Source organism: Lissotriton helveticus, chromosome 1_1 (genome assembly GCF_964261635.1).
Source record: "Lissotriton helveticus chromosome 1_1, aLisHel1.1, whole genome shotgun sequence".
NCBI classification, from domain to species: Eukaryota; Metazoa; Chordata; class Amphibia; order Caudata; family Salamandridae; genus Lissotriton; species Lissotriton helveticus.
The window spans coordinates 1740242996-1740266664 of record NC_136057.1 but is presented as its reverse complement, the minus strand read 5'-3'; the positions used below and the strand labels follow the sequence as shown (position 1 = coordinate 1740266664).

Sequence of the window (23669 nt, the reverse complement as noted above, 5' to 3'; positions counted from 1 at the left end):
ATCCTATACTTTCATCTTGTTTCTGAGTGGCACAGAAGGAGGATGGAGAACTGATGTTAGCGCACAGGGTGGGGTTGTTTATGGCACTGTGTTGTCATATCTGGTGAAGGAGCAGCGCTGTGAACTGAGCTGCTCTAGCACTATGGGGAGCTACAGCTATGAAAAAAGATTTACGGATCTAGTCTAGTACCTGGAGCATATTCAGAGATGACGAATGTGCATAAAGATTTAGTATGCACTAATAAGAACACTACGTAGGTTAATTTGCTTAGTATTCTGGAACAACTCCTCAAAAGACCTCTTTGTAAACTGCTTGAGTTCATGACATTGTAATAGTGCTTGGACTATTGTCCAACAGAGTGCCTGAGCCTTTATAGATATGTTTCTAAGATGTTTATCTGCAAAAATTAATTTGATTTTGGCATTTTTAGGTTAAGCCTAGACAGTGCTCATGCACTGTCTTCGGGACATGCTGTATTCACTGTATGGGCTTTGGGTTCACCCCTCGCTTTAAACTGCTTCCTTGTAGTGCACCTTGTAAAATCTTGCTTTTCTATCTTCCCTTTGTTGTCTTTGTCATGACTTTTGGCTCTGTTTCCGCCCCGGAGACTGACCTTGTTAAATGGATCGGTTCAGTTTTCACCATTTAGTTAGATTTGGTGCTCTCCCCCCCCCCCCCTTTTTTTTGGCTTGCGATGCAGTCCCCCACCACCTCACGCCCACCGCTGCGTTTCCTGCTCCTGTTGGCCCCCGTTGCTGCTTGTAATTCACATAATCTCTTTAAAGAGCAGGCAGCGTGTGGCATGTGTGAATAGCACACACTTTATTTGTATGAATTGGAAGTATGTGCTGTCTTTATTTTATCAGCATAGCGACTGCTTCAGGGACTCAATGCTTTGGTCGCGGTCTTCTTTTCTCACCGGTATGGCTATGTGCATGCCTTTATCTTGATTTTGAAATTTTCCTACTTGTGTTCCAAGCTCTGCTCAATATCATTCCTGCCGCTCTCAACAGGGATCCCAGCCTTGGCGCACCTAATGTTGAGCTGCCCCAGCTCTTGTATTTAGAATTAGGACCATTGTTTCTGATGGGTTTTAATTAAAATGTGATTAAACGGTAAAAAAACACAGATCGTGTGACAGTGAAGCAAGGTTGCTTCGTATAAAAGCGTGGATTTTGTCCTCGTAGGTGTGTTTTTGTTTTACGAGTGAAGTTATACACAACTTCCTGCCGCCGTGCACGCCAAAATGTGTATATATTTGTTGTTACTGCATGAAAGAGACTACCTCCACCAAAGCAGCACTGGTTCCAGCGACGGGTGTACAAGAAACAATTTGAAAATACGGACAATGATACTTGTTGTTAGACCTGTCGGCCCTTTGGGTGGTCCCTCCTATTAATAATTTTTTTTTCCTTTTTCTGCCTCCTAACCTTTGTTTTTTTTCATGTCCACTGGAATTTTTAGTGTTGCCTTTTTAGGGCTGAGTGCCATTTTATCCTTAAGGATTATTTTTCTGAGGCCTGGGTGCCTTTCTGACTGAATCCACAGGACCCACAAAATGGCTTACAACTGCCACCTGTCTGGTTACCTCAGGATCTAGGGCCATAGGACTCTATTAGGAAGTTCCAGAACCTTCTGGCTGGTTCTAGTAGCCAGAGGCCAGCCTATAAAAGACCAGATCCAGGGCGGCCATTTTAGGAGAGAAGAAGAGCTAGGAGTGGTCAGGAGTAGAGGCTACCTGTAGGGAGGGAGGTGCGCTGAAAAAGGAGAGTTGTCTAGTACTGGATGCTCTTGCCTTTTCCCCTGATGCTACCCCCTACTAGTTGACCGAGCCCTGAATCCTCTAACCTGTTTGGGAACACTCATTCCCATTGAGCTTTTTGAGGGAAACCCCGTAACAGACCTGATGTGAGGGACCTCTGACCCGAGAGAAAAGGAGGGTGGAAAATAGCCGGATTGCTGTGGGCTAAAGTTTTTACGATTCCCACCCGGGCTCACCGTCACTCGGTTGCTGCTCGGAGTTAGAGGACTTTAAGTCTGTCAAGTTATCCCCTATGCCATAACCTGAATGGAACTGCTGACATCGAACGAGGCAAGGAAAGGTGTGAGCTAATTAATCACCACCAATGCTCCGGGACTGTGCTTGTCAAAACCTGGAGAAGGTGTAACTCTACCTTAGGACGATTGACCCGCTGAGGTCTCCGCTGCTGGGCTGTGCCTCCGGTGTGGACTGGCAGCGTCCCCGGGCCCCGCTGGGAAGAGCTGGCGATAGATGAGGGGGCCTGGTTCTAGTGAGCAAAGTGTCAGTTCCCCCTGAGAATGCATCGCGGGAGTCAGTGTGTTCTGTCACCCAGCGAGCGCCGGAAGAAGGGGGCGGGAAGCTGAGGAGGCCGGACCGTGTCGCACCCACCCTCTCTGACGAGCGAGAGGAGGGCGGGACACCAGGCCAAGAGAAGTGCTGAGTGAGGCGGTGCAACTTCGGCCCGGTCAGCTGCTGGAATTCCGCAGCGTGTGGGCTGGAGACGAAGCATCGCTACAGAAGTACGAGTGGAGCTAGCGGACAGAGAGTTACCCAGCCGAACTACGGTAAGACTGTGAAAGAGTGGGAGGGAGCCCCAGGCGCTGAGTGGGTCTCGCTGCCACCATCAGAGTGGAAAGGTTCTGCTGGAAAACACGGAGGAGCGTAACAGAGACTGGGGGAAGGTGTTATTAATTGTACTCCTTTTGCCCCGGTTCCTTAAAGGAGGGAAGTCATTCGTCAGGGTAACGCCCATTATGTGAGAACTACCGAGTACATCAGGCTCGTTGGCGTAACTGAGAATAACTGTCCGTTGGAGTTAAAGTCCTGGAGGAAGCAATATCTAAAACACCATAGTAACTGGAACTGAGCTACTTCAGTGTGTGTAGAACTTGTGCATGTTAATGTTAGAAGACTAGGCATGGTAACAGCGTTCAACAGAGCTGTCTAGAGTTTAACTTTACCTCAGATAAACAGAGGGGGACTTGCGATGTGAGTTTGAATATATCATTCATCTGTAAATGAAATGTGTTGAACCAGCAAGGTTATTCAGAGAACTAAAAATTAATGAAGCTGGGAAAAATTATAAAAACAAATACCTCAAATGTACTGTCTGAATTGTATGCAGGATATTTATTTTGCAACCAAAAAAGATACAGGAAACTAACTAAAAAGGAAATATAAAGATTTTCTACTTTTCTAAACATGGTGTGGTGACTCCTTTTTGAGTGAACGGGCATTGGGTTACTACATGGGTGTAATGCAAGTGTAACACTATTGCCTTAGAGAAGGCTTTGTCCACTTAGTACCAGGCTACCCTATGTGGACTGGGAACCCCCGGTCTAACATTATTGGTGATCAGTGGTGGGATTAGAGCTTATGCTTGCATCCGCTTGGTAGTGGCTCAGTGTGCGCCACATTCCCACACCTGGAGTTTTCTCCTGGCGGACTCCCTAATTAATATTTTTGCTTTTCCAAAATTTACTCCTGGTGGTGGGTGGAGGTAACTCTCACTTTACACCCTTTCTTAACTTCTTCCGAGTGGCTATCCCTGACCCTAAGTGGCAAAATGGAATTTGATCCGGAAGAATTGGAGACCTATACTGCGGCCCAACTCAAAGACTTTTGCCAGAGAAGAGGGGGTGTACTTCAAGCGAGGTGCAAAAAAGAGTGAACTTCAAACTAGCTTGAGGGCATGGGGGGAAGCGCACCAAGAGGGGAAGATGGAGGAGGAAGAGGGGGACCGGGACACTGTCATAGAGGTTGATGGTCTGTACCTACCGGAGGGGGGGAACCTACTAACAGGTCCTAGGACACTCTCAAGGGAGGGCAGCAGTGTTTCCCTGAGGAGTCTAACTGAAGCTGAACTAACGGACAAGAGAGAGAAAAGGCAGTTGAAGTGTGAGCTAGCTAGGTTGGAAAAGGAGAGGGAGGAAAAGAGGATGGCTCATGAATTGAGTCTCAGAGTTAGACCTCAAGGCCCTGCAAATAGGGACTCCCAGTACTCCTGTAGGTGGCAGCGAATCCAAAGACCTAACCAGGGAACCCAGACCCTATTTGCCCAAGGATGTAGTCACCAGCTACAGCGCAGGGGATGACATTGCAAAGTGGCTGGCTGCCTATGAGGTCTCCTTAAGAGCCCATGGGATACTGGAAAAACACTGGGTGGGGGGGTGGCTTGTATAAATACATGCCTCCTGCAGGAAGGGATACACTTTTGGCCCTAGAGCAGGGAGAGCAGACCCACTACCCCATCATGAAAGTGGCGCTGATAAAAAAGTTTGGGTTGACTCCAGAAAAATGCCGACAGAAATTTAGGAGCAGCCACAAACTGGGCACACAGAATTGGGTGGATTTCCTGGACTATGCAAAGAAGGCCCTGGTGGGGTGGGTGCAAGGCAGCGAGGTGGGGGACTACGGGGGGTTGTATGATCTTATCCTCAAGGAGCACCTACTCGAGAAATGTTTTCCCGAGCTGCAACAACACCTGGTGGACAGCAAGCTGACCAGCCTTCGGAAGCTTGCTGAGGAGGCGGACATCTGGACTAGTACCCAGGTGTCCTCAAAGGGCACTGGAGGGGATTCCCAAAGGACCGGACAGGGCGCTCCCCAGAAGAAAGAGGGGGGAGATAAAAAGAGGGAGTTCTCAAAAGGCCCCCAAAACAATTTCCAGGGAAAAGGAACAGGATACAGTCCCAAGGCTAACCCGCCAAGAAACCCTCATCCTGACCAAAGTCAGCAGCCAAGGGTTGTCCACTGCTATGAGTGTGGTGGAGTTGGGCACTATAAGGGAGATGTTAAGTGCCCAAAGAGACCACCCCTCCCACTGGAGGAAAAGCCCCTGGAGTACCTAGTGTAGTGCTCGGAGAGGAGTTGCCCTTAGATAAGGGGGGGGAGTAGGCGGGTGTCACCTTAGTGTCCCTGGGAGATAGGGAGAAGGTTCCTAAGATCCAGGTGCCCCCAAATACTACCAAGTATGGGCAGTGGGTCACCATCAATGGCCAAAGAGGGGAAGCTCTGAGAGACACAGGAGCCAGTATGACCATGGTAAGGAGTCATCTGGTGTCTCCAGAGCAGGTGATTCCACATGTACTCCACCCCGATGGCTGATTGCAGAATGGGTCACTACCCGGTGGCCGAGGTTCCATTTGAATGGGAAGGGGTTGCAGGTCTACTTCGAGTTGCCGTAAGCCCTGCCGTGCCAGTTGATTGTCTGTTGTGGAATGATATGGAGCACAATGCTTGGAAGGAGGTGGAATACCGGACTCATTCTGAGATGCTGGGTACACCTGACTGGGCCTGTGCCAGCACAAGGTCCGCGACTACCCGGAAGGGGAGTTCGCTCATGCTGGAGCCTGGAACCAAGGCACAGCCAGCTGCCAAAAAGGGAACGAACCGGGGACAGGAGGAGCCTGCCTCGACATCCCAGCCTTGTGAGATAGATAGGCCACCTGCGGTGGTGGACCTGGAGTCCACAGGGGGGGATGTTGTCTCACTGGAGAACCTGCCCATCCCTGCTGAATGGCATGTGGAGGGAGGGCCTACCAGGGAGGAGTTTTGTAAGGGCCAGAAGGAGTGCCCTTCCCTTGAGGGACTAAGGCGACAGGCCGAAGCCCAGGCAGCAGGTAACGTTACTGGGAACTACCACATTTACTGGGAGGATTGACTCCTCTACAGTGAACCCAAGGCACCAGTGCACGGTTTGTCACGGGCCTTGGTTGTCCCACAACGTTACCGAGCCTTTCTTTTGGAACTGGCTCATGAGACGCTTGGGTCAGGACAAGACCTTTGCCCGGCTTGTCCCCCACTTTTATTGGCCTCAGATGAAGGTGGCGTCCGACACTTACTGTAGGACATGTGTCTTGCCAAGCCAGTGGGAAAACAGGAGTGAAGCTGAAAGCTCCCCTGGAACTACTTCCTGTCGTTAGCACCCCCTTTGAAAGGGTGGGCATCGACATTGTGGGGCCATTAGATCCACCAACTTCAGCTGGTCACAGGTTTATCCTGGTTTTGGTGGATCACGCCACACGGTACTCAGAGGCAATTCCTCTGAGAACCATTACTGCACCTGCAGTGGCTAGGGCCCTGATGGGGATCTTTACCCGAGTGGGTTTCCCCAAGGAAGTTGTGTCCGACAGGGGGACCAACTTCATGTCAGCTTACATGCCGGCTATGTGGAAGGAGTGTGGGGTTACCTACCTGTTCACCACTCCTTATCACCCACAGACCAATGGTCTGGTGGAAAGGTTCAACAAAACCTTGAAAGGCATGATCAGAAGTCTGCCTGAGAGCCTGTGGAGGAAATGGGACGTCCTCCTACCCTGTCTGTTGTTTTCCTACAGGGAAGTGCCACAGAAGGGAGTGGGCTTCAGCCCCTTCTAACTTCTGTATGGGCACCCTATGCATGGACCTCTCAGCCTGGTGAAGGACGGATGGGAAAAGACTCCCAGGAAGCTTCCCCAGGATGTGGTGAGCTATATGCTGGCCTTCCGGAGCCAAATGGCTAAGTTGTGGAAGCAAGCTTCTGACAACTTGAAAGCCAGCCAAGCAGTGATGAAGGAGTGGTATGACCACAATGCTCACCCTGTGGAATTGAAGCCTGGCCAGAGAGTGTGGGTGATGGAACCTGGAGAGCTCAGTGCCCTTCAGGATCGCTGGACAGGCCCCTTTGAGGTGATTGAGAAAAAGGGTAAGGTCACTTATCTAGTGGATCTTAAGACCCCCCGGCAGCCCCATCGGGTGCTCCATGCCAATCGCCTCAAACCCCACCATGAGAGGCCTGAGGTCATCTTAATGATGGTGACTGATGGAGCAGAGGAAGAGGAAAGCGAGCCTCTCCCTGATCTTTTTTCGTCTCAGGAAAAGGATGGGTCGGTGGAGGGAGTGATTCTCTCACCATCCCTGACTCCTGAAAAGCAGAGGGACTGCTGCCATCCGATCCCTAGGGCGGATGAACTCATTGACAGGCTGGGAGCTGCCCAATACTTGAGTACCTTTGACCTCACTTCAGGGTACTGGCAGATTTCCCTTACAGATGGAGCAAAGGAGAGGTCAGCCTTCTCCACACCTGAGGGCCACTACCAGTTCTGTGTAATGCCCTTTGGGCTTAAGAACGCCCATGCCACCTTTCAGCGGCTGGTGAACGAGGTCCTCTCCGGGATGGAGGCCTTCTCTGCTGCTTATCTAGATGACATTGCAGTCTTCAGCAGCAGCTGGGAGGACCATTTGTGTCATCTACAAGCTGTTCTCCGGGCCCTGAAACAGGCTGGCTTGACAATCAAGGCCAGCAAATGTCAGATCGGGCAGGGGTCGGTGGTGTACCTAGGCCACTTGGTGGGCAGGGGAACAGTGCAGCCCCTCCAGGCGAAGATTGAGGCTATCATGGCCTGGGAGCCCCCCAAGACCCAAACAGAGGTTCGAGCTTACCTGGGTCTCACAGGATACTACCGTCGCTTTGTGAAGGGGTATGGCACCATTGTGGCACCCCTAACTGAACTTACATCCAAGAAGCAACCCCGACTGGTAGTCTGGACGGAGGCGTGTCAGCACGCCTTCGACACCTTGAAGCAAGCAATGTGTAAGGCTCCGGTCCTAAGAGCCCCTGATTTTTCCAAGGAATTCATTGTCCAAACAGATGCATCAGAACATGGCATTGGGGCAGTGTTATCGCAACTCAATGAAGAGGGTCTGGATCAACCTGTTGTCTTCTTGTCCAGAAGACTGCTTCCCCGGGAACAGAGGTGGCGTGCCATTGAGCGGGAAGCCTTTGCGGTGGTTTGGGCGCTGAAGAAGCTGCGGCCATATCTGTTTGGTTCGCACTTCCTGGTTCAGACTGACCACCGGCCCCTTCGTTGGCTGATGCAAATGAAGGGAGAGAATCCCAAGTTGTTGAGATGGTCTATCTCCCTACAGGGAATGGACTTCCGGGTGGAACATCGGCCTGGAGCTGACCACGCCAATGCAGACGGTCTCTCTAGGTATTTTTGCCTTAGTGAAGAGAACTCCCAAGGGGTTGGGTAGCTCTCCCCACTTTTAGCTGGGGGGGGGACGCATGTTAGACCTGTCGGCCCTTTGGGTGGTCCCTCCTATTATTTCTTTTTTTTCCCTTTTTCTTCCTCCTAACCTTTGTTTTTTTTTCATGTCCACTGGAATTTATAGTGTTGCCTTTTTAGGGCTGGGTGCCATTTTATCCTTAAGGATTATTTTTCTGAGGCCTAGTTGCCTTTCTGACTGAATCCACAAGACCCACAAAATGGTGGCTTACAACTGCCACCTGTCTGGTTACCTCAGGAACTAGGGCCATAGGACTCTATTAGGAAGTTCCATAACCTTCTGGCTGGTTCTAGTAGCCAGAGGCCAGCCTATAAAAGACCAGATCCAGGGCGGCCATTTTAGGAGAGAAGAGCTAGGAGTGGTCAGGAGTGGAGGCTACCTGTAGGGAGGGAGGTGTGCTGAAAAAGGAGAGTTGTCTAGTACTGGATGCTCTTGCCTTTTCCCCTGATGCTACCCCTTACTAGTTGACCGAGCCCTGAATCCTCTTACCTGTTTGGGAACTCTCATTCCCATTGAGCTTTTTGAGGGAAACCCCGTAACAGACCTGATGTGAGGGACCTCTGACCCGAGAGAGAAGGAGGGTGGAAAATAGCCGGATTGCTGTGGGCTAAAGTTTTTAAGATTCCCACCTGGGCTCACCGTCACCCGGTTGCGGCTCGGAGTTAGAGGACTTTAAGTCTGTCAAGTTATCCCCTATGCCATAACCTGAATGGAACTGCTGACATCGAACGAGGCAAGGAAAGGTGTGAGCTAATTAATCGCCACCAATGCTCCGGGACTGTGCTTGTCAAAACCCGGAGAAGGTGTAACTCTACCTTAGGACGATTGACCCGCTGAGGTCTCCGCTGTTGGGCTGTGCCTCCGGTGTGGACTGGCAGCGTCCCCGGGCCCCGCTGGGAAGAGCTGGCGATAGATGAGGGGGCCTGGTTCTAGTGAGCAAAGTGTCAGTTCCCCCTGAGAACGCATCGCGGGAGTCCGTGTGTTCTGTCACCCAGCGAGCGCCGGAAGAAGGGGGCGGGAAGCTGAGGCCGCCGGACCGTGTTGCACCCACCCTCTCTGACGAGCAAGAGGAGGGCGGGACACCAGGCCAAGAGAAGTGCTGAGTGAGGCGGTGCAACTTCGGCCCGGTCAGCTGCTGGAATTCCGCAGCATGTGTGCTGGAGACGAAGCATCGCTACAGAAGTACGAGTGGAGCTAGCGGACAGAGAGTTACCCGGCCGAACTCCGGTAAGACTGTGAAAGAGTGGGAGGGAGCCCCAGGCGCTGAGTGGGTCTCGCTGCCACCATCAGAGTGGAAAGGTTCGTCTGGAAATCACGGAGGAGCGTAACAGAGACTGGGGGAAGGTGTTATTAATTGTACTCCTTTTGCCCCGGTGCCTTAAAGGAGGGAAGTCATTCGTCAGGGTAACGCCCATTATGTGAGAACTGCTGAGTACATCAGGCTTGTTGGCGTAACTGAGAATAACTGTCCGTTGGAGTTAAAGTCCTGGAGGAAGCAATATCTAAAACACCATAGTAACTGGAACTGAGCTACTTCAGTGTGTGTAGAACTTGTGCATGTTAATGTTAGAAGACTAGGCATGGTAACAGCTTTCAACAGAGCTGTCTAGAGTTTAACTTTACCTCAGATAAACAGAGGGGGACTTGAGATGTGAGTTTGAATATATCATTCATCTGTAAATGAAATGTGTTGAACCAGCAAGGTTATTCAGAGAACTAAAAATTAATGAAGCTGGGAAAAATGATAAAACCAAATACCTCAAATGTACTGTCTGAATTGTACGCAGGATATTGATTTTGCAACCAAGAAAGATACAGGAAACTAACTAAAAAGGAAATATAAAGATTTTCTACTTTTCTAAACATGGTGTGGTGACTCCTTTTTGAGTGAACGGGCATTGGGTTACTACATGGGTGTGATGCAAGTGTAACACTATTGCCTTAGAGAAGGCTTTGTCCACTTAGTGCAGGCTACCCTATGTGGACAGGGAACCCCCGGTCTAACACTTGTATAATAACAATGCGATATTTTTTATTTTTTATTTTTTTTGTCAGACAGTTATGTTTTCGTTTGCGAGTGATAGTTTGCTATGATATGATTTAATGGAAAATAAAACTGCAGCAGGTTTACTCCACAGCACAACGTCTCATGTCTCTTATTACAGTGATGTTGATGGTCTACGATGGAGTTTAGTCCTAGAGGCATGAACGCATAGGTTAACAACTACCTGGTTATTGTTTGACGCCCTGGTGTGCTGTGGCTGCCCCTTAAACCGTCTGACAGTGATGCTGAAAGTTTATTTTTCCTTTCAAGGCCTTGCTTTTCGTGCATGCTCCCAGGTGTTTCTTTCCTTTTCACCGGCTACTGATATCAGCGTTTGCAAATGTGGTGTCTCATGTCAGTGCACCCTGCCTTCTGCTGCCAGTGACCAGAAGCATGCGTCAGAGCGATACAAAAGGGGATGATGGACGGAGCGTTTGAACAAATGAAACCCTCACCCCCCAGTCAACTGATCTGGGTTTAATCCATCACCATTCTTTAGTTCACTCAGCCACCCCAGTTCAGACATGCCTATATGCAAATCAGTCTGACCCTGTGCCTCATGGGAACAGTCCAGCCCGAACTGCCAAGCCATGTCTTCCCTGGACCGGAAACAAGCATCCTGGGACCGGTTTCGGATTCATAATCCTCATCAGCCAGGCTATCTTGAATCCAGTGGCCAAGTGAACAAGGGACTCACGTCTGAGCATACCCTGCCACACTTAGGGCGAAGAAAGCGATACAAAAGGGGATGATGGACGGAGCGTTTGAACAAATCAAACACTCCCAGTCAACTGATCTGGGTTTAATCCATCACCATTCTTTAGTTCACTCAGCCACCCCAGTTCAGACATGCCTATATGCAAATCAGTCTGACCCTGTGCCTCATGGGAACAGTCCAGCCCGAACTGCCAAGGCATGTCTTCCCTGGACCGGAAACAAGCATCCTGGGACCGGTTTCGGATTCATAATCCTCATCAGCCAGGCTATCTTGAATCCAGTGGCCAAGTGAACAAGGGACTCACGTCTGAGCATACCCTGCCACACTTAGGGCGAAGAAAGCGATACAAAAGGGGATGATGGACGGAGCGTTTGAACAAATCAAACACTCACCCCCAGTCAACTGACAGACATACTCGTGCTTGTGGCGGGATACAGCTTGCAGGAGTGCGCAGCAGCGCACCACAAGCACGAGTGTGCGCTTGGGAAAAAAGAGTAAACAGCTGCTGCTTTGCACGCGTGTGCACTCCCCCCACCCCTCCCACTTGTTTTCTCTGTTATTGCCCCTCTCTCTCTAGATCCCTTTCTGTAAATGTCCCTCTGCAGAGTTGTTTAAATCAAAAGGTTGAAGCAATGTATGTCTGTTTAAAAAGTAGCCGTTCGTTGTTAATGTTTACACGCTAGAGACCAGCCGCTCCCAGAAGGCTTGAAGGATGGCTTGGCCCCTTCGAGAATTTCACCCCATGACACTCCAATACTAGCCACTAGTGTTTCGGATTTCTTGTGGGATGCAATCACTGTTGTAGTTATGCAAACACAATCCTGGGAGTTCAGTGCGAAGAGGAACAGGCTGGAGTATGTAATTAGTTTGATTGGAAATGAGGTGCCATGAAATAGGACTTTCCTTGTCTAGGTAACAGTCATAGCGCTTCCTGCCATCGGGGTGCGCTGCAGAGCAAAGGTTTCATCAAGACTAGATTACGAAAATCAGCATGAGAACCCTCTCTAGTTGTGGTGGTAGCGCTGTGTGGAAGCCCAGGTGACAGACTCAAGGCATGTCTCCCTAATGCCCAGGTTTCCTGATTATAGACCCCTGAAGGTTATCATAGGGGCAGATACTGGCCTTTGGTAGGCATCTTACTCTATTATGCCGAGTGGAAAGTGGGAGGGTTGCGAAATCAAACTTAATACCAATTAGGAGCCAATGCTAGTCATTTAGATTACTGAGACACCATTTTCGGGCAGATGCCTGAGCAGTGTGACCAAAGTCTAAGCCTGCGAATGTGTTCTCTCTGCCAAGACATATTTTAGTGAAATATGTTTAATCCGTTCCAGACAACCTTTAGATGCTTTTCAGAGAACAACAGAAAGGAACTTGGTGCATGTGACGGTTTTTATTGGAAAAACAGCTCTTCCTTTTCCTCCTTCTACAAACAAAATAAACCAATCTGAGCTATATGAACACGTGCATATCTCTTCCGAGTCCGCTGTAACAGTACCCGTGCCACATGTGTACGAGACGTGATGAAACCCAGACGGGGATTTTACAAGTATATTTATTTATGGCACTCTTAATAGCTCCAACGAGCCGTCTGCGCTACTCCCGGGGCGGTGGCCCAGGAGCCACTTTCTCCACGGCATGGTGCCTGGCGTGGTAGGAAAAGAAAATGCCATGTTACACAATCGTGTCGTTTAACAGGTTCTTCTTAACGCAGTGAAAATCTACATGGCCCTTACTCCACCCTTAACTCACAGAAGACCTTCCTAGCACAGGTAATCAGGGCCACTGGAATTGGGCAGCATTCGATGAATAAATTCTGGGGTAAGGTTGACAAAATTATGTGTCAAGAAAAGACCCAATACAACACAATCCGTGGTATCCTTTCGTTATTTAGCATTTTAAAATATTAATACAGTCAAGGCAAAGTTGAAACGACTTAGTACAGATTTAACTATTGAATACAGCAATCTATAACTGGTAGATCAACTGTTAACTTTTGCAAAGGACCCACAACTGTGCAGTTGAGCTACACATGATACTTTTTGTTAAGTAACTTCTGATCCGTTTGAGCTAATTTTTTTAAAATCTGCAATTAATGCTACATTATGTAGCAAATGTGGCAAATCCATGATTATTCGGGAACTCCCACTGCCGTAGAATAGCTTAATTCTAATGGCCTTGCATATACTAGACACAGAAGGGAACAACAGGTCTAGTTTTCCTCACAGTCCCACTGCGTAAAGCTTGCGATGCTGCAGTACAAATGTCATAGTTTTCATGCACTCCCAACAGGCACAGCAGTGCAAGCTTCATACCATACACCCCTAGAACAAGCACAGCAGCCAGCCACACTTCATACAATACAGACAGAACAGGTACAGCAGAAATAGGCTTCCACTAGGCATGCACACAGGTCTGAAATAACAGCAGTAAACTCTTTATATATTGTGCACAAGAACCGCACACTCAGAATAGACACAGAATAGGTGCAAGCTTCTGTAAAATCATGCAGAACAGGCACAGCAGCAGTAAAAGCTAGATAAACACAGAATAGGCACAACAGCAGTGCAATCTTCACTCCATTTACACAGAACAAGCAAAGGTCCAGGGCAAGCTTCATACCCATACATATAGAACAGGTACATCAGCAGTGCAAGCTTCATATCATGCATACAGAACAGACACAACAGCTGCACACGCCTCATACCATAAACACAGAACAGGTACAGCAGCACTGTAAGCTTCCTACCATACACACAGCACAGGCACAGCAGCAGTGCTAGAGTCATACCATACACACACACAGAACCGGCACAGCAGCACTGTAAGTTTCCTACTATAACGCAGAACAGGCACCGCAGCAGTTCAAGTTTATGCTTGAAAGCCGGGCAAAGTAAACCAGCATTGGCATAAACAATAGGTCTCGCCTTTGGGACCGTATAAGTGTTTAGCCATGCAACAGCTGATGTTGTTGCACCAGAGATATTGTGTTGCATAACTAAATACTTGTAAGGTCCCAAAGGTGAGACCTAATGGCTATGCCAATGCTTGTTTTACCTGGTGGCCATCCTTAGTACTTGTTATGTTTCTACTGCAATCATTAAGGTAAAAAAGCACAGTCCTTTCCTCTGAGTCACCGGTAACGTGATGTGAGTTCCTACCGTGTCTTCACCAGGCCGAAGTTCGCTTAATGCTGTTTCTGTTGACGTTATAGATAAGTGGTTTGAAACCTAATAGCAGCACATCTGTCTGACTCGGCCACTGCGGCACTATGGGACTGGTAATGCTTATTTATTAATTTATAGCTTCTCCGGAAATATGTCTGGCGCACGCTGAGATTTGATGAACCTTCCTATTGTACAGATATTCATACAGGTCTATTTTTGTATGATCTATGGTTTGCTTGGGTTTGAAGTAGTACAAAAGGGGGTGGTGATGGACGGAGCATCTGAACCAATCAAACACTCACACCCAGTCAACAGATCTGGGTTTAATCCATCACCGTTCTTTAGCCCACTCTGCCACCCCAGTTCAGACATGGCCATATGCAAATCAGTCTGACCCTGTGCCTCATGGGAACAGTCCAGCCCGAACAGCGAACCCGAACTAAAACAGGCTTACTTTGCTCTCTGGAGACCAATTCCCAGACTGCAATCCCTCCACATTGTCCTCAAGCTGGGGTTGGATCTCCTACACCGACCCCGATACCAATCCAAACAAATGATTCGGACTTTTGTGGGCAGCATCAGAGCTAAGCAGTGCTCTAGACCTTCCAATGGAAGGAGTCATTTGCTTATGGCTGCCTCTGTCCCTTCCCTTCAGTGAAAACCAAGGCAGGTCGAGGCTGTTATTCATTTGGCTGACGGTTGGCGTTTTAGAAACCATATATTGCCAAATATGTGCCCGCGCTTCAAGGTTACACTTGGTCTTCAGATTTCATACAGTTATTCTTTTCTGCCAGGAAAGTCTGAATGTATGATTCAGTTGGATACGTTATTATAATACATTGCCTTGTGGGCATTGCGAGTCCTGTGGATAACAGAATGGCAGTAAATATTAATGCTGGAGAAAGGAGCACTTTAAAAGCAAGGCACTATTGTGCAGAAAGGAACTTCTACCTCCAGTTTGCGTTAAAAGTAAAGCACTGTTGTGCAGGAGCTGTTGGAGTACTGTGCACCAATTAGATAATGCAGGTGTTAGAGCTGACGTCCTCATGCTCACACCAGGGGGCCTCGTCTGAGGTGGGTCTCAGTTACTTGACCAGTGTCACGAGCTCTCGAAGGCAGGTGCATCTATTTAGTCTCAAGCATGCATGCGCGTGCGGAGCGAGCACTAGAGGCTGCCTGTGTCTGTGGCGTGGACAGCCAGGGCGCAGAAGAGTTCACCTGTTATGGGCATATGGTCTACTCTGGGCAGATCGGATCTTCGCGCGAGCACGCCTAGATGTTCGAGTGTACGACCACAGGGTTGGGGGGGGGGGGGGGGGGGCTAGAAGGCATTAGCGCACGCCTGCATTCTCCGCAAGGATTGTGGTTGTAGTCCCTAATTTAGCCTCCCACACCCAAATGCAAAGAAATCTTGAACTGCTTACAGATCAGTGTCTTAACTTGTTTGTAATTACATTTGGAGAGCCTCTGATTCTGCTCCCTGGTAGTCCTCGCTTTGTGGGTAATTTGTTGAAGGAAGGTCACTTGGTGTCAGAAAAACCGGAAGGGGTCTGCGGCTGGTACTGCATTCTTGTGCCGTGCTAGGCTTGTACAGAGGAAGCATGCAACCTTGTGTAATACACGTTCCCATTCGCTTTCTGGCACTGACACGTTTCAGAATCACTAGTTTCAGGAAGGGGCTTCACTCCCGACCATCCTTCATGCCTTGCAGTGAGTGATCCACAATTGTTGGGAGGTGTGGCTGTTTTGGGGACTTGAACACTGTCATATCAGCATGAAATCTTCTCACTGGCTGATGCCCCATTTTAACTTCCTGCAGATGCAGTGCACGAAGTGACCACCTCTCCTGTCGACAATCTGGCATCTGAGATCGTCCCTGCGGAGCTCAGGTAACGTTTGTCCTGAAGTATGAGTGAGTGAGTAGTAGCTGCCAGTATGGGCCGCTGACCGATGCGCGGGTCACAGTGTGCATGATGCGAATTAAAGAGGCCTCTAGCTTGTGGGGGTCCAGATTTAGGCCACAATTGTTTATTTTGCCCAGAACTGTTTGGCACTTTTAACCCATGAGAGGAGGGCACTAGTATATCACTCTAGTCTGCCCATCGGCTCATTGAATTGGAACGCGTCCCCTTGCAAGGCCGCCCCAGATGTCTGTTTGTCTTCTGTACAGTGTGGGCCACTGGTAGCCTTTTATTGGGTGAGTTTTCTCCGCCTCTGGCAGGGATGATGGCAGGCGTGCTCTTGTGAGGGAATGTTTTAGCTGCAGGAGCTTTCGTGCACCTGTCTGGCATGCTTCTGTCATCCACTCATGGTGTGTTCACCGGGGCAACACTTCTCCTTTCAGAGAGACCATCGTCCGGATGCAGCACGAGAACAAGATGCTTTGTGTGCAGGAAGCGACGTACCGGGACCGCCTGACGGAGCTGCAGGGCCTGCTAGAGGAGTCGAACCGGGCCAAGAACCGCCTGGAGACGGAGAACAGGTGAGCTGGGTGCTGCGGTGCAGATTGGGCCCGCATTGGTTGGGCTGGTGCCTCATGCGGGCACGTGGTGGCAAGGGCTTGGGTTTTAGGGCACTTATTAAGGGTGTGATGGCACCAAATGCTTGTTGTTTGCCCTTTGTACCTAGGCTGAACCAGCAGCAGCTTGTGGAGGTGAAGGAGCAAGTCGAGGAACTACAGAAGGCTCTCCAGGAACAAGGAAGCAAGGCGGAGGATGTAAGTGTTCTTCAGAATACTTCATTCTTCCTCGTGTATCCTCCACCCCACTTTCCCAACCCTGAACCCCCCAAAATGCATTAAGGAAGTGAAGCAAATAAGTACGTCGAGGTCAGGGAAGCCATTTCACGCTGTAAGAATGGGATGGCTGCGGGCCCTGACGGACTCCCAGACGAGATCTACAGATTAATGAGTGATAAGATTGTCCCCACCCTGATGTTTCTTTTTAATCCGATATTACTGGAGGGCCTAAAGCTCCCAGCTTCGTGGAACAACACCACTATAATTCTGTTCTTAAAACCAGGGAAAGCTCCATCGAGCTGTGGGTCATATAGGGCCATATCACTATTGAATGCCGACTATACAATCTTCACCTCAATATTGGCAGCAAGATTGGGACTTGTGGTGGGAGACATTCTTCATCTTGATTACAAGGGCTTCGTCAGGGGGTCGGCAGCTATCAGACCATGCGTATGATTTTATTGGTGCGATTGATTTGGCTTCTGCATATTCTCTCCCATTAGCAGCTATGACTTTGGAATCTACCAAGGCCTTCAACAGGGTGAATTGGATCTACCTGTCAGAGGTTTTGAAGAAATTTAACCTAGGGGAAAAATTCTGTCATACATTTCAGTTGATCTATCTGAATTCAACTGCCAGACTCCTTGTTTATGGTAACATTACTGATCCCTTTAAGATCTCAAGGGGGACCAGACAGGGCTGCCCACTCTCCCCTTTGACCTATATATTGAGCCATTTGCTCAACGGCTCAGGGATGACACTAACATCCAGCCTTTTAAGTATGGGGAGTGGGAGAAGGTAGCCCTGTATGCGGACGATATTTTAGTTCTTTCGGCTAATTTGCATACAGCATTCCCAGTCATTTGGCATGGTTTCAGGTTATGAAATCAACGCTTCGAAGACAGAAATTATGGCTAGGAATCTTGGAGGAACCCAGCATCAGATCAGTTCCAAAATGAGATACTTGGGGATTAATGTCCTTCAAGACATCACTAAGATCGCGAAGACTAACCTAGCTATCGTGGCTAGGGAGTGCCAGAGGCTAATGAAATCCTGGGCCCTACTCCCTTTATCCATTATAGGTAGAGTCAACCTGGTTAAGATGTCAATACTCCCTAAAATCACTTTCCTCTTCAATTGTATTCCCCTTCACTTTGAAAAATCTACCATTGGCAAGCTGCAGCGGGATATTGACTCATTTGTCCGGGCATATAAATCACCTAGGATTGCATGGAATAAGCTGAGGCGGAGGAGAGCGAATGGAGGCCTTGCTTTACCAGATTTCCAGCTTCATGCTTGGGCTTTCCAACTTTGACACTCGCGCATGCTCTTGAAAATGCCTGTTAATACCGGTGCAGGGGATGTTCCTAGCTATGCTTGGAGGTGCTAATTTACCGGAGGAGGTATTTCTGTTTAAATTCGGGAACCCAAAGTTTTTAAAAAAAAGTTACGTTGAAGGTTCTCCAGGGCTTAGCTAAAACGTGGGCAAAATTGAGGGGTTCGGCTACGCTTGGTTACTTCTCCAGCCTGGCTCCCTTCTGGGACTCCCCGGGTGCTCCAGAGTGTTTGAGGGATAGACTGGCAATACCCTTGAGAGAAGCTGGGCTAGCGGTCTGGGGGGACCTGGTCTCTGATGGTATTCTTGTTTCATGGGAACCACTTAAACACAAAGTCGGAGCAGGCCTCTCGATTTAAATGGATGTATGACTGAACAACAACCACTAAGACAACGAATGCCTAAACCACGAAGGCTAAACCACTACTAAAGCCAAACCACTACGTTCTTTACAACGACTTTCTAAACCACGAACATTTTTCAATTTCAATATTACCTGAATCTACCACTACATTCCCTTAAACGCATGTTTGAAACACAGTTTGATAAAATGTAATTAAATTAAACATGTCTTTTTAATAAAACAATTGGACGTAATTACAAAAACACACTCATGAACGTTTCTAAACCATAAAATACTTATCCATTTTCTCTTTTTTCAATTTTGACTAGAATGCGAACTAAATATATTTAACATTTTTCAAAATTCACTAATTAAAAATATACTAAAATAAGCATGTTCTTACAGATTTTTAAAAAAACTTATTTCATTAATTGTTTTCATTTGTTAAAAGATTTGACTTATTTTACACATATTTAAAAGTCCATTCTCCATTTTTTAACCATTTTCAATGTGACAACCAGTCTCATCGAGCACAGATCAAGTTTGCATCTGTGAATAACAATCATACAGTGCCATCTACTGGCCTAACACTGTAAATTTAAAGAAAGACTAATACATCGACAGCGTGATTAAAAATACCTTGCATTCCATTCCAAATTGCAATTTTAATATAATTACACTTTCATTTAAGTGTATTTATTTAAATATTGTCACTTAGATCTGGTCTATTAAGTCGTGGTTCATCTACAGTATTGGTTAATATGGTCGTTGTTCATGTTAAGGTCGTTGTTAGGGATTCGTTCTTAAGGCTGTTTCCCGATTTAAATTTCTTCAGCTGGAAAGCTGGGACCAATCCTATTCACAAACAAATTGCAAGAATTCAATAGGGTGTGGCAGCTTCCTAGAACATCAGCTTGTGACTAAGTCCCCTGGGAGTAAGGAAGTTTCTTCTTGGTATCAAGCCATATCCGAAGTTGTGGATGCCAAATTCAAACTCGCCGAAGAACTGTGGGGAGGCTCCTTACCTGCACAAGACTGCGACCATTTGTGGCAGAACTCTTGCAAGATCTTATATGAGGTAGTAAAACCGGCATGGCTCCACAGGAACCACCAGTTTACCATCCATAGAGCCTATTACTCCCCACAAAAACTTTCTAAAATCACTAAAGGCCCTGCAAGAAATGTGGGCTGGCTTCAGCTTCCGACATCCACATGTTTAAAGAATGCCTTGCCCTTACTTCCTTTTGGGATAGTATCGGAAACTTCTTGGCAAGTACCTTGGGGTGTCCTATCAACATCGACTTACCTTTTGATTATCTTAGGTTTGGCAGATAATCACGGGCCCTGCCAGATCGCCGCTTTTCTATGCTATGCAAAAGATGGACAGAATCCACTCCCCCCTCCTTTCTAGACTGGCAGACTTCAGTCTTTGCGGTCTCTAAGCTAGACCTTATTAGATCAGACAGTAAAAAGAAAGCATTTTGGAACTCAGATGGGGCTCAGAGTTGATCGATTGAGTTTTTTTTTTTTTTTTAATGTTCTCATCTAAGTCCTATAATTATGCTGCCTTAATACTCTTTGGGCTAAGTCTGCTACTCCCAGTTTCTTTTCTCTGGCAGTTTTACGACGAGTGTCACCTAGCTCTTGGAGCTTGGCAGAAGAGTTCTCAACTGGTCCTTCATTAGCACCCAAGCAAGTCCTGGTACCTGTAGGCCGGTCTCCACTGCCAATTGCCTACACCTCTCAACTTGCTGAGTGTGGGTATAGACATCTTGAGTGTAAACTGAAGTGAGGTTGGTGGCGAATGAGGATATAAAAAAAAAAGAATAATGGCTACGGTGTGCAGTGAGGTACTGGGTTTTTCAGAACCGGTACCGAACCGGTAACCCAGTGGTGTCAGGGTGCACCCTAAGACCTCGAGTACTTTCCTGATTCAGACCACAGAAACTCAGTCTTCTAGGTGAAGTCAAAGATCGAATTTATTGGCTGCAACCAAGTAACAGGCGTCCTAGAAGTACAACAACACGGTGTGTATATTCTCAGGAGACTGCTCAATCTTACAAAGCCAGGCTTCTCTTTTTATACAAAATATTATGCTTCAGGCAAACATTCTTAAATTTACAGTAGGTCATTCACATATTTTCACTACAAAGAAAAAGCAGAGTCATGATGACAAGCCCACATTACAGTTCATCCAGCCCATAACAAATCACCTGGCAAGGCCCAACATTTTCATCAGATATCGGTGTACCCCCAATAAAAAAGGGCACCTCCTCCTCGTAAAGCAAGTGAGAGAAAAGAGCAGGGACAGGTGTGAGCAAGATTAGGCAGGGTGTGTGTGCGATGAAAAGGGTTTATGGCATGTTGTGCCTTGATGCTATCTCGTTCGGCCACTGGGAGAGGAACTGACCAAACAGGTTCGGCCTGGGGCCATGGTTTCAGCTTGCCCAGGTCAGAGAGAAGTCAATTAAGGTGTACGTGTCCTTAGGAATCGAATTTAGCTGTATTATAAGCCTATGTGAGGGCAACCCACAAAATGGCTGCCGTACACAAAATGGAAGCCAAGGGTTCAGAACGAAAATGACAATTTCGAGGTGAAATCGTTACTGGAATATGACGAAAATGCTTGTACATAGTGTACTAGCCATTTTCGGTCTTTTGATATAAAAATCGTCATGCTACGACGAAGTTTTATTCAAGAGTTCAGAATTTTCAGAACTACAAACCCTCCTTTTGCCCTTACATAGGCAATTAACCTATCCTCATGCTAATCTGAGTCCAGGTCTATATTCCTAAAGTCATTGAGATGTTGCTGTAACATCATCCTAGTACTTAGCTCGTCTCTTGATACAGGTTTCCTTACACATGATGTAGCACAGAGGCCACATATTGCAGGAGCACACTGCACGCACAGACAGAACAGGAAAAGAATGGCTAAGACCATCCCAATGACCATCAGAATTTTCCATCCCCAGGCGGATATCAGTTCCCAGAACCATCCCATTAACGACCAATCTCCTTTATCCACATGAATAGATTCGGAAATCTTATGTAGTTTGGAGATGGCCTGGTACACTGTTGGAGCGTTATCTGGAATGAAAACACAGCAACTCGATTGGATCAATTTACATACCCCACCTCGGTCTGCAAGTATGACATCTAATGCGACCCTGTTCTGAAGGGTCATGAGACGATCCGACTGGAGCTCAGCAGTCAAGTTACTAAGGGCACCGGCAGTTTCAACCACGGTGGATTCAACCACCCTTGTCAATTGCCTTATGTTCCTGCTGTTACCCATGGGTCCCCAGAACGGCAGAAAACCCTTTACGAAGTCCCCAAATTCTTGTCCTGCAGTGTCTTTTTCGCTGAAGACACCTCTAACTATCCTTGTCTTGTGGTAATCTGCCGCTGCTGTGTAGGTGGGTGGCAGCAGGAACGAAACAAAACATGTGCCCGAAAAGTCAGGGGGCAACCATGTATAGGCTCTATCATGGCAGATGAAATAGGTACCCTTAGCTGCTAAGAACGGAGGGGAAGTCTGAGATGCAAAAACATATGTTTCAGTGCAGATGCTTTTCCCTAGCTGAGCTCTGGGATTCTTGCCAGTACCTTGCAGACACAGGTGACCCTGATGGGGTACAATCCAAATCGGGGAAGATCTCTTAGCTTGCTGTTTCTCACTCAGAGTAGCTCCATATCCGGTCACGTTCCATCCTATGTATACTAGTGTCTCATCTCTAGGGATAGTCTCGTAGGAAATATCTTCCTTAATCATGTCTACTATACCCTTAACTAGAGCACTATTCTTAGGATTGTCTTCCACAGAACGTAGGGGGTAGACTTCATGTGCATAGATGAACATTGTTCTGTATGCCCACACAGAACCATTGTGACTGAAAGGCAGGACCAGATAAGGGATACCTTTATCCTTTGTGTGAGGCTTAAGACCACACACCCAACAGTTAGTTGTGTTCATTACTAGTTGGTGTTGGTGCAAAAGCTGAACAAAGGAGTTATTAATAAACTCTAATCTCCTAGCAGATTCGTGTTCAGGAAGGGGTTGAAAAGAGTGTGGGGAAACAGTAGAAGGAGGAGGTATAGGCGATGTAGTGGGTGCAAATGTTACTCGAAAATAAAATAAAACATAACCTATTAAAAATATCATCACACTGAATAACATGAAAATGCACAATATCAAAAAGCTTTTCTTTGTCATCATTTTACATATTCGGTTTTTAAAGTTCACAGTTTTGGCAGATCTCTCCATCTCGAAAAACTCCATCCTCTCTAAAATGCTGCCCGCGATGGGAGGTTGTTTCTGTTAAGGAATGCTTTTGTCAGTCTAGGGCAACTCCCTTAGACCAACCAGAACTGTCGACCTAACGTCGTCAGCTGCACCCCAAAGACTTTGGGCAATCGCGGCCCTAGCAGCGGAACCCGGATGGCGGTTCGAAAAACAAAAATAAGCAAGTTTCTCAGATGGGAGAGCTGCGCTTTCAAAAATAGCGAAAAAGGAAAAACTTTTGTTTATTTGTCCATAGGTCTCGGCCTCAAATTATAACGTTTTCTCCCAGGTACTGTTTGGTCTTGGAAAAGGAATTCAGGTTCTGTAGTGTCCAATCGAATTGACGGTGATACAGCTGGTTGCAAAATTGTATCACTCTCTTGTTCAGTAAGTGTTCCTTTTACACATGCATCACTGAAAGGCAGAAAACGAGGCACAGTTTCAGTCTCTGAGTCGGCGACACCCTTCTAGACCCACTGGTCGTACGGCAGAGGTAAAGGTACCCTCTTGCAGTGGACTCCGTGGATCCAGTGCTTCTTCCCTTCCACTCGAACAGCTGATCTCGTGGAAAGAAGGACGAGGTGCGGTCCGGTCCACCTGGGCTGGTCGTTCTTGGTTCGCTGGAAATTCTTCACGAGAACCCAAGATCCAGGGTCGATCTGATGACCTGGAGTTTCAGAGACCGGAGGCAGGGTGTCATGGACCTGTTGGTGTAAAACACGCAATTTAGCCGTCAATTCGTACAAATAATCAAGCAAAACAGGGTGTTCGATTTCACTAAATTTTGTGGGCCTTGGCACTCCCCATATGTTGGCCGGGCGGCCAAAAACTATCTCATAAGGACTAAGTCCCACTCGCGAATGCACAGTCATTCTGGTTGATAGGAGTGCTAAAGGTAGAGCGTCAGGCCATTTAAGACCAGAGCTCGCTTGAATTTTGGCCAATTTAAGTTTCAATGTGCCATTGT

The 23669-nt window shown here is 47.6% G+C and overlaps 1 protein-coding gene across 3 annotated transcripts in view; it reads left to right on the top strand.

Moving 5' to 3' along the window:
* HOOK2 (hook microtubule tethering protein 2) overlaps positions 1 to 23669 on the top strand; it is a 406674-nt gene that overhangs the window by 235063 nt on the left and 147942 nt on the right. For 2 of the 3 annotated variants that reach the window (XM_078689226.1, XM_078689228.1), the window contains exons 14-16: positions 15821 to 15890; positions 16346 to 16483; positions 16630 to 16717. In XM_078689226.1, the coding sequence (XP_078545352.1) occupies positions 15821 to 15890; positions 16346 to 16483; positions 16630 to 16717 (296 nt within the window). Of the gene's footprint in view, positions 1 to 15820; positions 15891 to 16345; positions 16484 to 16629; positions 16724 to 23669 lie in introns of all 3 variants that reach the window. The other variant, XM_078689227.1, reaches the window with a different exon arrangement.